The sequence below is a fragment of the Chiloscyllium punctatum genome, chromosome 25, assembly GCF_047496795.1.
Source record: "Chiloscyllium punctatum isolate Juve2018m chromosome 25, sChiPun1.3, whole genome shotgun sequence".
Lineage (NCBI taxonomy): Eukaryota > Metazoa > Chordata > Chondrichthyes > Orectolobiformes > Hemiscylliidae > Chiloscyllium > Chiloscyllium punctatum.
This window is the reverse complement of record NC_092763.1, coordinates 60,537,645-60,557,295: the sequence shown is the minus strand read 5'-3', so window position 1 is coordinate 60,557,295 and position 19,651 is coordinate 60,537,645. Positions and strand designations below refer to the sequence as shown.

Below are 19,651 nucleotides of genomic sequence, written 5' to 3'. Positions count from 1 at the left end.
AGACCCTCTAACTATAATCATTCAGAATTCCCTAGATACTGGATTCATCTCTCTGGTTTGGAAAATTGTCATATGTCACTCCACGTTTTAAGAAAAGCAAAAGAAGAACACCAGGGAATTACAAACTAGTGAACCTATCGTCGGCGGTGGGGAAATTGTTGGAGTCTAAATTCAAGGATAGGTTAACTGAATACCTTGAATCTTTTCAGTTAATCATGGACAGCCAACTTGGATTCATGAGAGGTAGTCATGCCTGACGAACCTCATCAAATGTTTTTGAAGAAGTGACTAAGGTAGTGGACAAGGGATTGTCTATAAATATTGTTTTTATGGACTTCCAGATTTGATAAAGTCCAACACAAAAGATTGTTAATTAAGGTAGGGGCCCATAGAATTGAGGGAAAACTACTAATGTAGCTGGAAACAGCAGACAACAGAAACTGGGGATAAATGGCAGGCACTGAAATTGGCAGATGTAATCAGTGGTGTTCCACGAGGATCTGTGTTGGGGCCTCAATTATTCACATTATTTATTAATGACTTGGATAATGGCATAAAAACCCATTTCTCCAAATTTGTTGATGAATCAAGGACAGGCAGCATTGTAGGCAATGTAGATGAGAGCATAAAATTACATAGAGATATTGATGGACTAGGCGAATGGGCAAAACTGTGGCAGATGGAGTTCAATGTAACCAAGTGTGAGGTTATCTATTTTGGACCAAGGAAAGGATAGATCAGGTATTTTCTACATAGTTTCAGGTACATAGATCGATAAATTATCATGAATAGGTGCAGAAAATAATTAAGAAAGCTCATGGAATGGTGACCTTTAAATTCTAAAGTAGAAGGATGTGGAAGTTACGTTACATTTATATAAAACCCTTGTTATACTCCGTCTGGAGTACTGTGAGTAGATCTGGGCACCAAATCTCTGTAAGGATATGTTAGCCTTGGAGGGCTTTCCCTATAGAATTTAGAAGTTTAAAGAGTGATCTGATTGAAATGTTCAAGATATTAATACAAAAAGACAGGTTAGATAAAGATATTTCCACTGTTTGGGGGTGTTAGAGCTAGGGGCATAGTTTGAGAATTAGGATCAAACCAGTCAGCAGAGATGATAGGAAGCACTTCAATACACAAAGGACAGCAAAGGGTTTGGACTCTTTTCACAAATGGTAGTGGATCTTAGATCAGTTGTTAACTTTAGATCTGAGATAGATAAGTTTTTGTTCAGCAAAGGTATGGAGAGATATGGACCAAAGGCATGTATATGGAGTCAGGTCATACATCAGCCACGATCTCACTGAATGGCAGAACTGGCTCTAGGGGCTCAAGGGCCTACTCCTGTTCCTTTGAGAAATAAGTCCAAGGGGCTGGAGCAGCAGTAGGTGGGAGCAATGTGAGATTGCAAATGTGGACAAGAGTAGCTGCAAAGTAGAGAACAGGCTGGAAAAGGAGGAGAATGTCTGCGAAAGGACTGTAGATTTGCAAAGTGTTGAAGGTGCCTGAAAAGGAGACAGGAGCTGCAAAGTAGATAAAACAGTTTTAAACTTCTCAAAAAAGGAATACTTGTCTAACTGGGAACAGGAAAATGTTGGCAATACATTGCTTGCAAATTAGTGCAGAGTCTTTATATTAAAGCTGCAGGAGTTCAGGAGCTGTTATATGGAGACAGCTGTTATATGGATGTGATTGTAATGAACACTGTGTCAATTGTATCATTTAGTATTGAAAAGTTTTATTTCATGAAGGTTTGTATTTATCTCAAAGAATTTTATATATTGTGAATTACTTGAGGTGCAATGGCTTTAGAGACAACATGCAATGATCTAGTTGTAATTTCACTCGTCCTTGGAAGGCATGTATTAGGTGATGGTTTTTTATGTGTAGAAGTACAACAGTTAATACTGTTAAAATAATGCATGTGTCTTGAGTCAAATTTAAGCACTGCGGTTTCTAGGAAAATAATTTTTCCTGTAGTGTTGTGGTATTAATTTTAATGGAGCAGTGATGGTTGTTGGGAATATTGATAAAATCTTCTGGTTCTGCTTCAGTATGAGTCCAAACACCTTATATCAACACAATTACAAAAGGTATTGTTACTAAGTGACAGAACCACCTAACAGAGGAGTTAGGCAGACTGAAAAAAGGATGTCCTGAAAACCACAAAGTAACCCCCAAAATCAAATATTAGCAAAAGAAATCACAATAGGAGTGTTCAAGTAAAAAACTAAGCTCTGCACCACCACAGTCTCAAATTTCTGCATATGAATCAAGATGCTTTCCTCTGACACAGTCCATCTTTGTGTAGAAACAGTTCATAGTTATGCTCTTTTTAAACACATTAAATTAGATGCAGTATCAAAATTTATTATGTCTATTATTATAGTTTACTTGGATTCCTTTAACAAAACATGTACTGACTACTCACCTTCACATAGGCAACAATCTTCAATGTGATAGTGGCTAAGTACAAGGAATTCATTGCAAAGTCCATCAGGTTCCACCAGTCATGTACATATTCAGTAAACCCACCATCCCACATTTCTTTGATTTCAGCCCATATAAAACCTGGAAAAAAAAAGACTTTTTTAAAACTACATGTCTGGCACTTTCATGCAGATCAACTTTCCATTTCATTTCAAAATATTGTCTGCATTTTTAACTGTCATAGAATTTACAAACTGTTCCCGAAGTTTACTTTTAAACTTTTATTTCATTCTGTTCAATCGATAAGACTATAAACTGAAAATAGTCAGTCACTAATGTATTTTGAAAAATCATTTCAAATCTAACCATATGCTAAGGAATCATTATTTAGGCATTCTTTTTGTGGTATTTATTTATGACCTAGGTTGGACTATAAGAAGCATAACTTCAAAATTTATTGAAGATACCAAGAGTTAGAAGAGTAGTGAACACCGAGACGGATATTTCATGGCATGAAGAGGAAATAGACACATGCAGAGATAAATTAATATGTAAAATGAAGTATTTTAGAAGGACAGATGAGGGGAGACAAGCTAAACTTTATGAGATAATTAAAAGGGGTGCAGCACCAAGGAGTCCTGAGAGTTCACATACACAAATCTTTAAAGATAATAGGCAAGTTGATAATGTTGTTAAAAAGCATAGGAGATCCTGAGCTTTATAAATAGAGGGCTTATCACAAAAGCAAGGACGTTTTGCTAAACCTTTGTAGTTCACTGGTTAGGCCTCAGCTGGAGTATTGTGCTCAACTCTTAGCACCATAGCTTTAGAGAGATGTCAAGTCCTTGAAAAGAATAGAACAGTAATGTATTAGAATGGGACAGAACATGAAGAACTTCAATTGGTTGGAGAAACTGGAGAATTTGGGATTGCTTTCCTTCAAACAATGTCTAATAAAGGATATTTAAGAGAGATTTTAAACCTAATTTGAAAGGGTTTGTTAGTGCAGATAGAGATAACCTATCCTAAGGTTGGAGGGTCAATAACCAGACAACACAGAGTTAAGATTTTGAAGACAGGTCACTGAACTTGAAACGTGAACTCTGCTTTCTCTCCACAAGAGCTGCCAGGCCTGGTGGGTTTCTCCAGCAATTTTCTGTTTTTGTTAAGATATCTGACAAAAGAACTTTGAGGGGGCGATGGGGAGAATTTTCTCCACTAGTCAAATTGTAGGTATATCTTATTGTTAAATTTATGGTGAAGCTAATGGTATGCCCTGTTATTTATGCGGAAATGGTACAACACCTTCAAGTGAGAAACACATGGATGTCTGATTAACAATGCCAATTATAGTCACCAATCCACCATTAGCTGTGGAGACAGCATTTCACCCTCAGCATTAATATACACAGAACACCATCCAGGTACTTTATTTACACAATAGATACAAGATACATTCACCACAGAAAGTGAAGTCTGGCTATTTCGAGCATAAGCAGAATACAATAATTTTCAAAAATCAATTCTTTGGCACTAAAAGTGATCTGTCATATTGTGGAGACTCATGTATGATGAAACTCATCTATGTCTCATATATCTTTCAGGTGATAATTGTTTATGAGATCCAAGAACCATGTAATGGCATGTAATCTCGAAAAAACTTTTATCTTAAATTTTTTGTTCTTTTTCTTTCTGTTTTAGTCCAATCTCTCATTTCCTCCCTTCTGTTTGTTCGCTTGATTTAAAATAAAATCCACTCATTGTTATTTAAGCTCCTCAATCCTTCCACTGTTTATTTCGCAATCGTTCAATCTATCTGTTTCATAAGATAGCTAGTTGATTCTGCAGTTCAGCCATTATCAGCTTGCACTTTCACAACTTAGTAGGTAAGGGCAAGACCAAATAATGGCAGATGGGTTTATGTACTCTACAAAATGTGTATTGCTATTGTCTGGAGTCCATGACATAAAAGAGTAGTGGAAGCAGATTCAATGATAACAATCAAAAGGAGATTAAATCTATTATTAAGAAGGAAAATCTTGCTGAATCCTGGGGGAAAAATCAGAGGTATGCAACTTATTGGCTTAACTTTCAAAGAGATGGCATATGCACAATGGAAGGAAATGCTTTAAGATTCTATTACATCAAACAATGCATTAACTTACTATAAATGAAGAAGAGTTTACAAAAAGCTATTTACCTAATACCCATGGTAATATCATCCACTCGACAATAGTTGGTGGTGGCCCTTGCATGTGAAGGTCGGTCTTGACAATGTGCTGAGATGCCAACAATAGCAGGAAAAGGAATGTCAGGTAGGAGCCTGTGTGGCAGATAAACTTAATGAAAGGGTTCCTAATGAAGAGTCCCAGTCTGCTCTTTGGCGCCACCAGATAAACCACAGAAAGTACTGGAAATAGAAACCCAATGGTGATGCAGGTTAGGAGTTTGACTGCCCAGTGTCGGCGGCGCCAGCCTGGGAATCCATCATACCACAATGTCGCAAGTAACTGCTGGCAGTTAGGCTGAGCAACGAACTGTGAATGTAATAACAACATGTAAAATCAGAACAATTTTCGTTTTTTTGTCTTTTGCGACTGAACAGCTCACAATTCGAGGCATTTTTCTCCTTCTCCCTTTCTGTGGCTAACATCATTTGGCCATTGGAAATCTCATGGTAGGAAGTGTGCAAGGGTATATCGATTTACTCTGTTCATGCAGAATAGCAACTGGATTTGCTCACAGCTTTGCTATGCTGTACAGCTGAGATCAGTCATTTAGCTTTTAATGGACTCATTGGCATGATACTGGTTTTAACATCTCAACTCATAGCGTGTTAATATCTCAATTTACAGCATTTCCAATTAACTGTGCCATCACACTATTACAACCCATCGGTTTCTACTCAATCCAAGCAAATTCCAACCTATTCTAGTGACTAATCCAAAAGCAGTGCAGATATAGTTTCCATGTTAAAAGCCATCCTGTGGCAGTAGCAATTGGTGCGATCATTAATGCTGGTTCCTCAAAGAAACAGTCCTTCTGGAGATACACAGACTAGGAATCATGCATTCACACTTTGGTGGCCTCAGTGAGGCACATATTTGGACTTTTACCTGGTGATTCAACTTTTGCTCACATCACACCTATAGAAAAAGGAACAACAGTGGACAAAGCACATTGCAGGGCAGGGCCCCCTTCAATTTCTTCTCAGCTGGTCAAGGGTGCTTGGGACTTTTAGTGAACGTGAATCGTTGAATTGCAGCAGATGTGTGGTACCCTGACTGGCCTTCAAAGCGGAATGCACACAAGTGCAGGAGGATTGGAGTTCACTGCAAACAGGAGAATGATGGTTTGACAGGTCATTGGGATGATGCATTCCTCTCCATCAATCCATGGATCCGAATGTTAAATGGGAAAAAAAAACACATCAGTCTCAGTCCAAACTGCATGATCAATGTATAAAATCCCAAAAGGGTTACACATAGGAAACCCAACACATTGCAGTCAAATGTGGAAGTCAATGTTTGGACCCTCTCAACGTATATTGTGATTTTATCTAAACCAGAAATAATAGGTGAAGATATATCTGTCGTGAATATCAGATATTTCACGACATATCTGAATTAATGCTTCAGTGTTTGGCAGAATCCAATATATCTTCACATTCACCTCACTATTTAATACTCCACATTCAAGAAGGGTATCATTGCTGCATGAAGTCTCAAATCAACTTTTTGGGATCAGTTAGCCATCCCTCATATTCAGGCCTGCGATGACTTTGTTTGTAAGAACAACATTTTATGCGATTAAATGGTTCCCTTAGTTGACCTCTCTGCACCTTTGCTATCACCTGTTCTACATCATTCTGTATAATCTTACTCTAAATCTCACCTTTTTCCTTTGTCGTGCTTCTCTGTGTGATCTAGAAGTTTTAAATGGCAAGCTTGGCAGCCCCAATCCATTTTCATTTGATACATCTTAACTCTCATCTGACCCTTGCTGGACACTGATAGTGTCCTGAGAAAATGGGCCAACACCTCTAATCAAAATACCTAATATATTAAAAACTCCATGTACAGATCATGCCACAGTGATCTATTATGATGTTCTATGTTTACAGTTGTGATAAAAGTTGATAAGTCAATTTGACGTATTGTAACGATACTCACTTGGCAATGCAATCACTCGTGGAAGGTTGAAACTGCCCAAGACTGGCAGGCTTAAGGCCTGTGCCAGGTTTAATTTAAATACTGCAGCCAAACAGCTGTTTATTGAACTTCCTGGCTGGGAAGACTGGGCAATTGAAGAACCTGGACCGATCCCAGGCAAGGGCCACACCTGGCCATAAAGAGGCCAAGGCTTTTTGAGTAGATCCAGGGGAAGTACATCTGCTTTCCAAAAATAGAGTTAACAGATTTTCTGGACAGTTTGCTACATTGGTAGGTTTATTATAAATAAGAGTATTCAAGATGCATGCATCACTCATTCCAATCTAGAATTGATCATTGGTATCTTACAGCCAGTATTGGACTCGAACTTGTACCTATTTGTAGTTTTATCACAAAGATCCACTCCACCCTTGCAATGTTCTTCTACAATCTCTACCATTGGGGAGAAGGTACAGAAGCCTGAACACACTCACCAGCTGGTTTTGAAACAGTTTCTACCCCACTGTTGTTACAATACTGAATGGACTCACTAACTCTTAACATTCGCCTATACTTGTGTTTTGGTTTTTGCCGCTGTTTATCTATTACTTACTTATCTATGCTACTTAACTCTGTGATCTGCCTGTATTGCTCGCAAGACAAAGCTTTTCACTGTGCTTTGGTACACGTGACAATAAATAAATTCAATTCAATTCAATCCCCACCATTTACCGACCATTCTGAAAAATGTATATGATGCCAATACTAATAGGTGCATCCCTTTCTCCCACCACCATGGCCGACTGACGGATATTCAGTTGAGAAACAGGCAACAAAACCTCTTGACTCTTAAATGAACTCCGAAAGATGTCTATATGATTCAATTATTGTCAACTGTCTAATCACTCTTTACCTGAGGACAACATTTGGTATTCACTTATGGTCCACAACACTAGGGGTGGTTAATTAGTATATTCATATAGCAGGCTAAGGAGGATAATGAATTCCTTGCACAATTCAGCACCAAGATGAGAATTCCTGTGTTGCTGTATACTCTATCATATTATTTCCAATGAACAGGTTGCCGAATTAAAGCCGAAGCAAAGAACCAATTATATGATGACTTAAAATGCTGCTTCTGACAGGAGTTGGTTAACTTAGATTGACATACATGTAGACATGATCATGTGTTAGTCCTACCTCTTTCTGATGGTACTTGATGGCTACCTTCAGTTTTGCTAGGTCATGGCATTTCTGGGGATCTAACTCATCGCTCTGGTCATCTCTGTGGTTCAATATGATCTCCAGCTCCCTCGAACTTCGAGCTTGATCCAGCAGATCTTTGGCAAAGAGTTTGCACTGCTGTGACAGCTCTTCATATTCAGCTTTAAACTCATTCTCTACTTTGCTGAGTTCTTTCAGTTCCCATCCTAGCTGAAAAGCTGTGAGGATTGGGTCTTCACTTGACAAAGCTATTAACGAAGGACTAGCAAGAGCACGGTATATATTCAGGCGTGACCTTGAGTGACGGAGACTGTCAACTTCTGAACTAGAAACACACTCCACGCAGTTGCACCGGACTTGGTGAGGTCGAGGAATGGAGACTCCTCCGTGTACCAATAGTTTAATAATCTCATAGTTATTGGTATGTGCAGCAAGCATTATGGGTGTAATGTCTGGAGTGAATTCTGAAAACTGGGCATCCATCAATAAAGGAGGGACCTGCCAAGCAGAAATGACATAAAAATCAATACTATTTTCTCAGCATATCAAAGCAAATCAAAAGCAGATTACACTGCATGACTGGGATTAATTTGAGCTTTTGAAGGTGTACGTGGCTCCAGTGGTGATGTTTAGGGCATTAATTCAAACAGTTGAGGTTCTGAGGCCACAGAGACCCACATTATTCCTATGGGTTCCAGAGGAATACCTGTGCTCCTCATGAGTAAATGAAATGAATTGAATATCTACCTTCCAAAAGCCTTCTCCCTTCTATTGCTCAGTTAATCTAGATATCATAGAATATCTACAGTGTGGACCCATTTGACCCATTAAGTCTGCACCAACCCTCCAAAGAGCATTCCATCCAAGCCCCTACCCTATCCCCATATTGGTTATATATAATCCACGTAACCTACACATCCTTAGACACTGTGGATGTTTTAGCATGGTTAATCCACTTAATTTTCAAATCTTTGGACTGTTGGAGGAAACTAGAGCACCCAGCAGAAACCCTCGCAAACACAGGGAGAATGTGCAAACTCCAAACAGACTGTCACCCCAAGGCTGGAATTGACCCCAGGTCCCAGGTGCTGTGAGGCAACAGTGTTAACCACTGAAAGACTGTGCTGAGATCATCAGACCCTGTTTGTGGAGAAGGAGAATACAAAAGGAGGAAAGTCATGTTAAAAATTTGCATTAAATTTTGTTAGCTCAGATTTGGAGTACTGTGTGCTGTTCTGGTCTCTACATTTCAAACAAATAGTTGGGACATGCTGCAGAAAATGTAGAAAAGACTTATAAGCTAATAGGGTTAAGGGGGTGTAACTGTCAGAAAGAGCAGATTGGAAATTTTGCTCTGGAAAGTAAAAGACTCAAAGGAGAATTAAAAGAAGTCCATCACCTGAAATATGAACACTTTGGATATTTGACAGTAAGTGTGCTTTAAAATGGAACTACATTGTTGATGCACAGGACTGTAAGTTACCTGCTACACATCCGGGCAGCTAATATCCTGTTAACAAGGTCACTCAAAAATCAACACAAATAAGATGACAACTTGGAATGCATTTTCTTCAAATGTTTAATTCAAAATCTTTCTTTTTCCAACAGTAACATTTTTTTACAGATATATCCTGTCTTCATAAACTAGCAAGTTAAGACTCTTGATTTCAACATTTATATTCTAAGGTGATGACTTGCTTATGCAGGATTTATTAAGATCATCACTTAAAGTCAATTAAATGCAGCCTTACAAAAGTTCACACTGAATACATAATCTCCTGTATTCCTTCACTGGTCACAATATTGTGCATTGGTTCTGTGCCAGGGGCCTTGCACTTTTAATGCAAGGCTTTTACAATCTCTGCAACTGCAAATGATATAACTATCGCAATTGTATACTGTATGTATCTGTGCCTTCTTTCAATACACATTGTCACATATGTGAAACCAGATAACAGTAATGGAGAAGTTGGTGAGATTGGGGAACTAATCATCTGGATTAGTTCTACAGAAAATTTATTGTGGTTCACTGCAGTATTATACTTTTTTTATTATAAAGAGCCCAACGTGGCTAAGGGATGCAGCAGCAGAGTCTGAATTTCAGTCCTCTGATGCGAGACTACCAATGCAAAGATTTGGTATGTTTATCTGTATGTTTAAAGTCGATGCTATCACTCTGTTTCAGTTCTGTTTCAATTCATTCTCTTTCTCTCTCTTGCTATTTTGCATTCCTTTTTCCATGCTCCACTGGATATCTTTCACCACTTTTCACCTTTCAACAATTTTCTATCTTCAAAAGGGCAGATCGTATTATAGACCAATTAGCTTCAGGATGGTATCAGACCATCCAATGAAGTAGCACATAACAAAAATAGTCACCATGGATTCTGAAAGAAGAAAATATGCTTAAGCAATATTATTGAATTATTTGTGGTGCATACAGACTTTAAAATACTTTTGGGATACAGATTTGTACATTAGTAATTTTTAAGATCTGAAAGAATGCCAGCAATGTAATAGAGCAAGTCTGTGGAGAAGTGGAATACAAAAGGAAGAAGATCATGTTAAACTTTACATAAAACCTTGGTTAGTTCTGAGTTAGAGTACTGTGTTCCCTCTGGCCTCTACATTTCAAATGAATAATTGTGGCACGCTGCAGAAAATACAGAAAAGATTTACAAGTTAATAGTGATAAGGGGGTGTAAGTATCATAGAGTCATAGAGATGGATAGCAATGAAACACACTCTTCCATCCAACTCATCCATGCCTACCAGAAATCCTAACCTAATCTAGTCCCATTTGCCAGCACTTGGCCCATATCCCTCTAAATCTTTCCTATTCATATTTCCATCCAGATGCCTTTTAAATGTTGTAATTGTACCAGCTTCCACCACTTCCTCTGGCAGCTCAATCCATGCACGAATCACCCTCTGTATGAAAAGGTTGCCCGAGGTCGCTTTTAAATCTTTCCTCTCTCACCTTAAAGCTTTGTCCTCTAGTTCTGGACTCCCCCACCCCAGGGAAAAGACCTTGTCTAATTACTCTAAACATGCCCCTCTATGAGGTCACCCCCTCAGTCTCTGGCTCTCCAGGGAAAACAGCCCCAGCCTATTCATCCTCTCCCCATAACTCAAACCCTCCAACCCTGGCAATATTCCTGTAAGTCTTTTCTGAACATTCTCAAGTTTCACAACATTCTTCCTATTGAAGGGAGACCAGAATTGCATACAGTATTCCAAGTGTGGCCTAACCAATATCCTGTACAGCCGCAGCATGACCTCCCAAATCCTATACTTAATGTACTGACCAAACTGGAAATTTTGCTCTGAAAAATAAAAACTCAAAAGACAATTAATAGAAGTCTCTCAAATTATTAATATTTTAAGAATATAACAAGTAGAAACAGGAGCAGACCATGTAGCCTCTCTATCATTCAGTGCAACCATATTTGATCCTCTGCCTCAATTCCACTTTCTGTCCATTGCCCTGGAATTAAGAAAGCCTGGGGTAAAAGTCTTGCCCAGTAAGAGCTGCCAAAGAGGCTGGCATTTCTATTCAATGGCAGAACCACCAGGGAGAAGGTGTATGCTGCTGGTATGAGAGCCACCTCAGGTCTAATGTTGTCACTGAAGCCCACACCACAAGTTAGTGATGGTGGAATGACGTTCATAGGGTGGAAGTTTCAGAGAAAGAGAGGGGAAGGTAAGGAGGAAAGGCAGATGGTTCTGAGTGGGCCTAACCCTTCCTAATGCTGGCTCATTTGACTGGGTGCAAAGTACTAGACAACAACAACCCTTCCCCTACCCCAGGACACCGGTGCAGCTCTGAATAGGATTGTTTGCAGTACTCAAGGCATTGCAAGCCTCCACCTTATTTAAAGGACACTACTGCAAAGGCTGGATTGGGAAATAAAAACGGAAAGTGTTGGAGAAACTCAGCAGGTCTGTTACCAGCTGTGCAGAAAAGAAGTGTTAATGTTTTGATAGTTCATTTTACTTTTGGTTTTGTTTGTTACAGTAAAAGCCTGAAACAAAAAGAACAAAGAACAATTTGCAGCCTAGGAACAGGCCCTTCGGCCCTCTAAGCCTGAGCCGATCCAAATCCACTGTCTAAACCTGTTACCCAATTCCTAAGCATCTGTATCCCTCTACTCCCCACCTACTCACGCATCTGTTCAGACGCATCTTAAATGAATCTACTATGCCTGCCTCTACTACCTCTGCTGGCAACATTTTCCAGGCACCTATCACCCTCTTGTAAAATACTTACCATGTGTATCCTCCTTCAACTTTTCACCTCTCACCTTGAAAGCATGACCTCTCGTTATTGAATCCTTTACCCTGGGAAAAAGCTGAACTCTACCTACCTTGTCTATACCCTTCATGATTTTGTAGACCTTGATCAGGTCCCCCCTCAATCTCCTTTTTTCTAATGAAAACAATCCTAACGCACTCAACCTCACTTCATAGCTAGCACCTTCCATACCAGGCAGCATCCTCGTAAACCTTCTCTGCACCCTCTCCAAAATGTCCACATCCTTTTGGTAATGTGGTGACCAGAACTGTACACAGTATTCTAAATGCAGCCGAACCAACGTCTTGCACAATTCTAACATGACGTGCCAGCTCTTATACTCAATACCCCATCCAGTGAAGGGAAGCACACCATATGCCTTCTTGACCATTCTATCCACCTGTGCAGCAATCTTCAGGGTACAATGGACCTGAACTCCCAGATCTCTCTGCTCATCAACTTTTACCAAGGCTCTTCTGTTTACTATATAATTAGACTTCCCAAAATTCATCACCTCACATTTGCTTGGATTGAACTCCATCTGCCACTTCTCTGCCCAACTCTCCAGTTTATCTATATTCTCCTGTATTCTTTGACAGTCATAGTCATAAAGATGTACAATGTGGAAACAAACGCTTCAGTCCAACCCATCCATATCGACCAGATATCACTACCCAATCTAGTCCCACCTGCCAGCACTCGCCCCATATCCCTCCAAACCCTTCCTATTCATAAACCCATCCAAGTGCCTCTTAAATGTTGCAATTGTACCAGCCTCCACCACTTCCTCCGGCAGCTCATTCCATACACGTACCACCCTCTGTGTGAAAACGTTGCACCTTAGGTCTCTTTTATATCTTTCCCCTCTCACCCTAAACCTATGCCCTCTAGTTCTGGCCTCCCCCACCCCAGGGAAAAGACTTTGTCTATTTATCCTATCCATGCCCCTCATAATTTTGTAAACCTCGAAAAGGTCACCCCTCAGCCTCCTATGCCCCAGCCTTTTCGGCCTCTCCCTGTAGCTCAAATTCTCCAACCCTGGCAACATCCTTGGAAAACTTTTCTGAACCCTTTCAAGTTTCACAACATCTTTCCGATAGGAAGGAGACCAGAATTGCATGCAATATTCCAACAGTGGCCTAACCAATGTCCCTTGCAGCCGTAACACTACCTCCCAACTCCTGTACTCAATACTCTGACCAATAAAGGAAAGCATACCAAACGCCTTCTTCACTATCCTATCTACCTGCGACTCCATGTTCAAGGAGCTATGAACCTGCACTCCAAGGTCTCTTTGTTCAGCAACACTCCCAAGGACCTTACCACTAAGTGTATAAGTCCTGCTAAGATTTGCTTTCCCAAAATGCAGCACCTCGCATTTATCTGAATTAAACTCCATTTGCCACTTCTCAGCCCATTGGCCCATCTGGTCAAGATCCTGTTGTAATCTGAGGTAACCTTCTTCACTGTCCACCACACCTCAAATTTTGGAGTCATCTGCAAACTTACTAACTGTACCTCTTACGCTCGCATCCAAATCATATATGTAAATGACAAAATGTAGAGGGCCCAGCACCGATCCTTGTGGCACTCCACTGGTCACAGGCTTCCAGTCTGAAAAACAACCCTCCACCACCACCCTCTGTCTTCTACCTTTGAGCCAGTTCTGTATCCAAATGGTTAGTTCTCCCTGTATTCCATGAGCTCTAACCTTGCTAATCAGTCTCCCATGGGGAACCTTGTCGAACACCTTACTGAAGTCCATATAGGTCACATCTACCGCTCTGCCCTCATCAATTCTCTGTTACTTCTTCAAAAAACTCAATCAAGTTTGTGAGACATGATTTCCCCCGCACAAAGCCATGTTGACTATCCCTAATCAGTCCTTGCCTTTCCAAATACATGTACATCCTGTCCCTCAGGATTCCCTCCCACAACTTGCCCACCACCGATGTCAGGCTCACCGGTCTATAGTTCCCTGGCTTGTCCTTACCACCCTTCTTAAACAGTGGCACCACGTTAGCCAACCTCCAGTCTTCTGGCACTTCACCTGTGACTATTGATGATACAAATATATCAGCAAGAAGCCCAGCAATCAGTTCTCTAGCTTCCCACAGAGTTCTAGTGTATACCTGATCAGGTCCTGGGGATTTATCCACCTTTATGCGTTACTGAAGTTTTCAGTAATAAACTCAACTAGAGGAGGCAACCTGAGTCATATAACAAGCCATATTTGTCATCTGAGGACTACCTTGAACTGTGAAGTTACACATGCTAACTAACTTGAGGTTGTGTCCAACAGGGTATTTTATCTGATGTGATAATACTTATGTCCCAAAGCATAAGAAACTGAGCCTGGATAACCTAGTGTTGGGGAAGCATTTATTGCAGCTAGCTATTCTACACACACATTACATTCTTAAGGCACAGAAATATCTCAGTTAGTATTAAGCTAAAGGTTTACAACGGAGGACCGTACATCCAGTAGAGTGTCATGCTTCAAGTGATCTGAGGTAACATGGAGTATGAGATCTTTATACCTTCAGGTCACATGGCATGATAAGCAGCGATGGTATCATAAGCATGTCTCTTAGAAGTATTGTGATATGCAGAGCATGTGGCATAATGCAACACCAACAATCAGGAGATTGATGTTGAACTTATTGAAGAGTATGTGATATTGATTCTATGAAAGCAATGCACTGCTAATGCTGGTAATCCAAATTAAAAACAGAAAAAACTGAAGAAAATTGGTAGGTCTGGAAGCATCGGTAGAGAGAGAAATAAAGTTAATATCTCGATCCAATATCACTCTTTTTCGGATGCTGCCAAACCTGCCAAGTCTCTCAAGCAATTTCCACTTTTATTTCCAACCACTTCTCCAAGTAGAATTATAAAAGTTGCTTGATTTTGTTCAAAACTGAAGAATGCTATCAGGCACTTACAAGTTTCAAAATTGATTTGAATGTAGCACTGCTTTAGCAGCAGGGTATAAAGACCATATGGCATATTTCTAACTAATCCTCTTCCTGGTTAGGCTGCACCACTCATTACATATGCTCAGTGAAGAGGCAACCAAATCCACATGCTCAAAAATTGCAGTTGGATTTATTCTACCCTGCTTTCAAAATATTGTATTAGGTGTATGAATGGAGTTAGAATATTATAATTTTGCCTCTGGGACCTTGGTCTGAAAATCTCAATCTAGGGGAAAGAAATGAATGTCTTATGTCACTGCTAGGTGTAAAGATGCTAATTAATGTGAGTTTCAATCTAATTCCTAATTAATGACTCTCCCACACCAAAACTATCTTTAATTCATTAATTGGTACTTAATTAGAAAACATATTTGATAAGACTCCTATCATTTATTTTATAGACACATTATAGCTGTATATCTTGGATAGATTCATGGCATTCTGGTTTTGCACAGGAGGGGGTGATGTTTACACTGGATGGCATTCTAATAACTAATGTGTTGATTAACTCTTTCAAAAATAACTTATGTATTAACTTATGAAGTAATTTAAGGATCTGTAGACAAAAGTTAAAGACTATCAAAATGCTGAAGGAACATGATGAGCTCTGTGGTGGAAAAAATGGAAATGTCATCTGTGAAAATCGATTGGCCAATGTCAGCTCTGGATGCAGATAATATGGTGTTTTACTGGAAGGTTTCTTAGCTAAGGTGAATTTTGTAGAACGTTTCCACTGGTGACTAACAAATGATAGGATGGATTGCACATGGTTTGTGAGCCTAAGAAAACAAATCTCCTTTTTCTCATATGATTTCCCCTTTAGTTCATGTTATTCCTGAACTCAATTTGTTTGATGTTATGAAATGGGTCTGAGAAATGAAATTTTCCATTCCACAATAGCATCATCCCTATTGTTGGTAAGCAGAAGGATAATTATAGTGTAAATTAAATAACACTGTCACAGATGTTAGTCAATGTTCAACAAATGCAACAGTGATTAAGCTTGAGTGAGTTTCAGTGATCTTCTCCGTATGTGAATTGCATGAATGAATTTCTGTTTATGAGAAGAAAATGTATTGATTCTATACACATTCTAGAATATTGCAGCATTCCATCAACAACTAAGCTTTAAGTCATATGTTTGCATTTTCTTTTTATTGTTCATCTGCGAAATGTCATTGTTATGCCATCATTCCTGCAGAACAAATCTTTTTCACTGTATTGCTTACACATTGCAGCACATTTGTTTGTAATAGATGTTGGGAAGCCAGAATATGCAGGTCAGTAAATGCCTTGTAAATTTAGAACTCTCACCTTTAGAAGGTTACATTAAAAAAAAATGTTCATTATAGCTTACGTATCAAATAAACTTGTGATTCAAAGTGTTTCAATTCTATTCTAAAACAAGCAGAAATAAGATTACAATCGTTAAATCAATCCATGGGCCAATTATCTTTGTGAAATATATCCATTTTCCATTGTCGACAGAAGAGATCAGGGCTCAAAACAAAGGTGCATCTATAGTTCAGATGCATGTTAATATTTACACTAAAGGATTTAAAACTTACTGCCAAATTGGATCAATAACAAATAATAGGGACTGGAATTTTTAAAAATTGCATTGATCTTATTAATGGACTTAAATTGCAAATACAAGATTTCAAAATTATATTGTTAGGAGTTCCTCTGGTCATTCTGTCTAAAAATATTTCCAAAATGATCTTCCCTTTGTTGCAAAATTGCATTTTGAAGGAACTCATTTATTTCTGAATGCCAGAGGAAAGCATAACAAATGCATTTGTAATGTCACTACTCTAAGTACCCAGAGGAATTTGTAGCCCTCGTTCTTTTATAATATTTAACAATATATCAAAAAAGGTTATCATGCACAAAGTAAGCAGAATGGGAATCTGGACCCAGCATACTTTAATATTAAACCATTACATGTTTGGATCTCTGTGATAATTTGAGAATTTGACTTCAGTTTAAAATGAATTGAAAAATAACTGGATAATGGTTTTAAAAGAAAAAGTTACTGAGTTGCTTTTGGATTATTGCAAAACTCCAATTTATTCATTAATATATTTTAGGAAAGGAAACTTGTTATCTTTACACAGCCTGACCTGATCAAATGTTGGTGGAACTTATGGGTTCTGTGCTGGAAAATTGGAAATATGTGAAAAATGCACTGGCATTGGAAACAATCCAGGGAAGGTTCAATAGGTTGATTCTGGGTATGTAGGGACAATCTAATGAGGAAGGGTTGAGTGAAGTGGGCCTGTACTTATTGGAGTTCAGAAAATGACAGGTGACTGAAATATAAGAGATGCTTAGGGGACCACAGGCTAGCTGTGGAAAGGTACTTTCCCCCAGTCAGAGATTCTAGGGCGAGCACGCATAATCTCAGAATAAGGGGTTACCATTAAGGCAGAGATGAGGAGGAATTTCTTATCTCAAAGGATAGTGAATCTGTGGCGTTGTTTGCCACAGAGGGCTGTAGAGACTGGGCTGTGAAAGAACATTCAACACTGAGACAGACTGATTTTTTTTTAAAAATCAAGAAGACAATCAAGGCGATTATGAAGAAAAGGCAGGAAACTGGAATAAAGGATTATCAGAGAAGCCATAACCTCACTGAATGGCAGAACAGATCTGATGGGCTGAATAGCCAACTTCTGCTCCTACATCTGATACCTTGTACGAGCTCTCAGTCCAGAAAGATCACTGCTAAGTCCATGCTGTTATGCTGATTCTCTTCTGGAGCAGTAGAAATTCCAAACGGCATATACAATACAACCATTCCTGATGAAGGGCTTTTGCACGAAGCATCGATTTACCTGCTCCTTGGATGCTGCTTGATCTGCTGTGCTTTTCCACTCTAACTTAAACTCTGGTTTCCAGCATCTGCAGTCCTCACTTTTGCACAGTACAACCATGCAGACTTCCCGAATGGCACACAGAACATAGTTAGGAAATTTCTGCTTTAATCCAGCTTTATTTGGCAGTAACCATCTTTCACACTGAGAGTAGTAAAGACCTTGGCAAGATGTAGCAAACTTTGTTTCAATAGTTGGCATATGGTTGTGAGATTTCTTCAAGCCTCAGATCTGTTGTACCTCAGCATGGCCTCAGTTTGCAGCGTTTTTGATCTTTTTAATATATTTTCTAATCAACTTGTACTGCAATTTTATTACACACCTTTGAAATAGGTGGGACTTGAACCCAGGCCTCCTGGCTCAGATTTACGGGCATTAACCTATAACCATGGCATTAATACCACATGCTCTAACCACTTGATCTAACCAGTCACTGTTAGCATGCTGCTAATCTTCTCTGTGGAATTGTCACATCCTTGATGACACACTTCTTTTCCAGCTCTTCTATCTTGTCTTTTGCGTTGGGCTTAAAAGGCTCAAATAGGAGTGAGACTCTTTGCACAGCCTAATGAGAGTCTGAACATGTGTTGAAGACTCCCTTTTGGCAACAGGTCAGGTTCCTGTTCTCCTTCACTCCACCTCTGCCCCATGATATCTGAAGTGTTTTATCAAAAGCACAGTCACACCCCAGAGGAAAACACAGGTTCCGTAACTCTCTGGGAGGAGGGGTGACAGATAGGGAGACAGGCCATAAGAAATTAGGAGAGTTTGATAAAGAGATCCGCAGACACTGTCCTTCCCAACAAGTACCGTGTACTTTCAAAAGTTATAGGGAGAAGGCAGGAGAATGTATCAGCCATGATGAAATTGCAGAGCAAACTTATGGGCTGAATGACCTAATTTCGCTCCCCTACCTTTTGGTCTTATGGTCATGTTGAAATGAATGACAGTTAGGAACAGGGAGGAAATAGGCTGTCAATTTAAATGCAGGACCTCAAGTGTAACTATACTGTATTATTGGCATGCTACCTGTATATTTGCATAGAAGCAGAAAGATCAGAAGAATTAATACAACATGGCTAAAGGACTGGTGTAGAAAAAGGGGTCCCTTTTCAGCATCAGAACTAGTTAACAAGGAGCTGCACCAATTATAAGGGCTTTACGAGACTTAGAAATTTTACTGAAAATGAGTTAATTTGAACACTTTATTTTCAGGGACAGGTACTTGGCTTAGAGATTGGGCCAAGCCATAGCTCAGGGCTGCTCACTTGTTCTTTTAGTACTCAGTGACTTAACTCCCACCTGCAAGCTTACAGAGTCTATGCCTTGCTTCGTAACACATTGGCTTCAGACAATGCCTAAAGGCTCTCAGTACTGCTGTATTGATGTGCTGTTTTGTGCAGAATCACCGACAGGTTGCTTGTTTTGCTTTCAAAAGGGATCTGACTAGAAGGGTTGGGAGGATATCTTGCTCCAAGGCACACCAAGGTGTCATCTAGCAACTACAGCAGGTGTCCAGTTGTCTACATAGCTAACACACTGCATGCATACGTGACCAAATGGCCTTGTCGGAAAGTGGGTGTTGGTTAGGGCGGTCCCAGTACTGAAGGAACTGACAAAAGGATACCTTACGTGAGTGGGTGAAAATCTGGCAAATATGGGAAAGTGTAAACTTGTCCATTTTGGGAGAAAGAA

General features: G+C 39.5%; 1 protein-coding gene across 1 annotated transcript in view; it reads right to left on the bottom strand.

Moving 5' to 3' along the window:
* LOC140495986 (short transient receptor potential channel 5-like) overlaps positions 1–19,651 on the bottom strand; it is an 87,479-nt gene that overhangs the window by 31,784 nt on the left and 36,044 nt on the right. The window contains exons 3-5 of the mRNA XM_072595367.1: positions 7,785–8,306; positions 4,634–4,970; positions 2,435–2,574 (exon numbers count right to left, since the gene is read on the bottom strand). Coding sequence (XP_072451468.1) covers positions 2,435–2,574; positions 4,634–4,970; positions 7,785–8,306 — 999 coding nt within the window. The remainder of the gene's footprint in view (positions 1–2,434; positions 2,575–4,633; positions 4,971–7,784; positions 8,307–19,651) is intronic.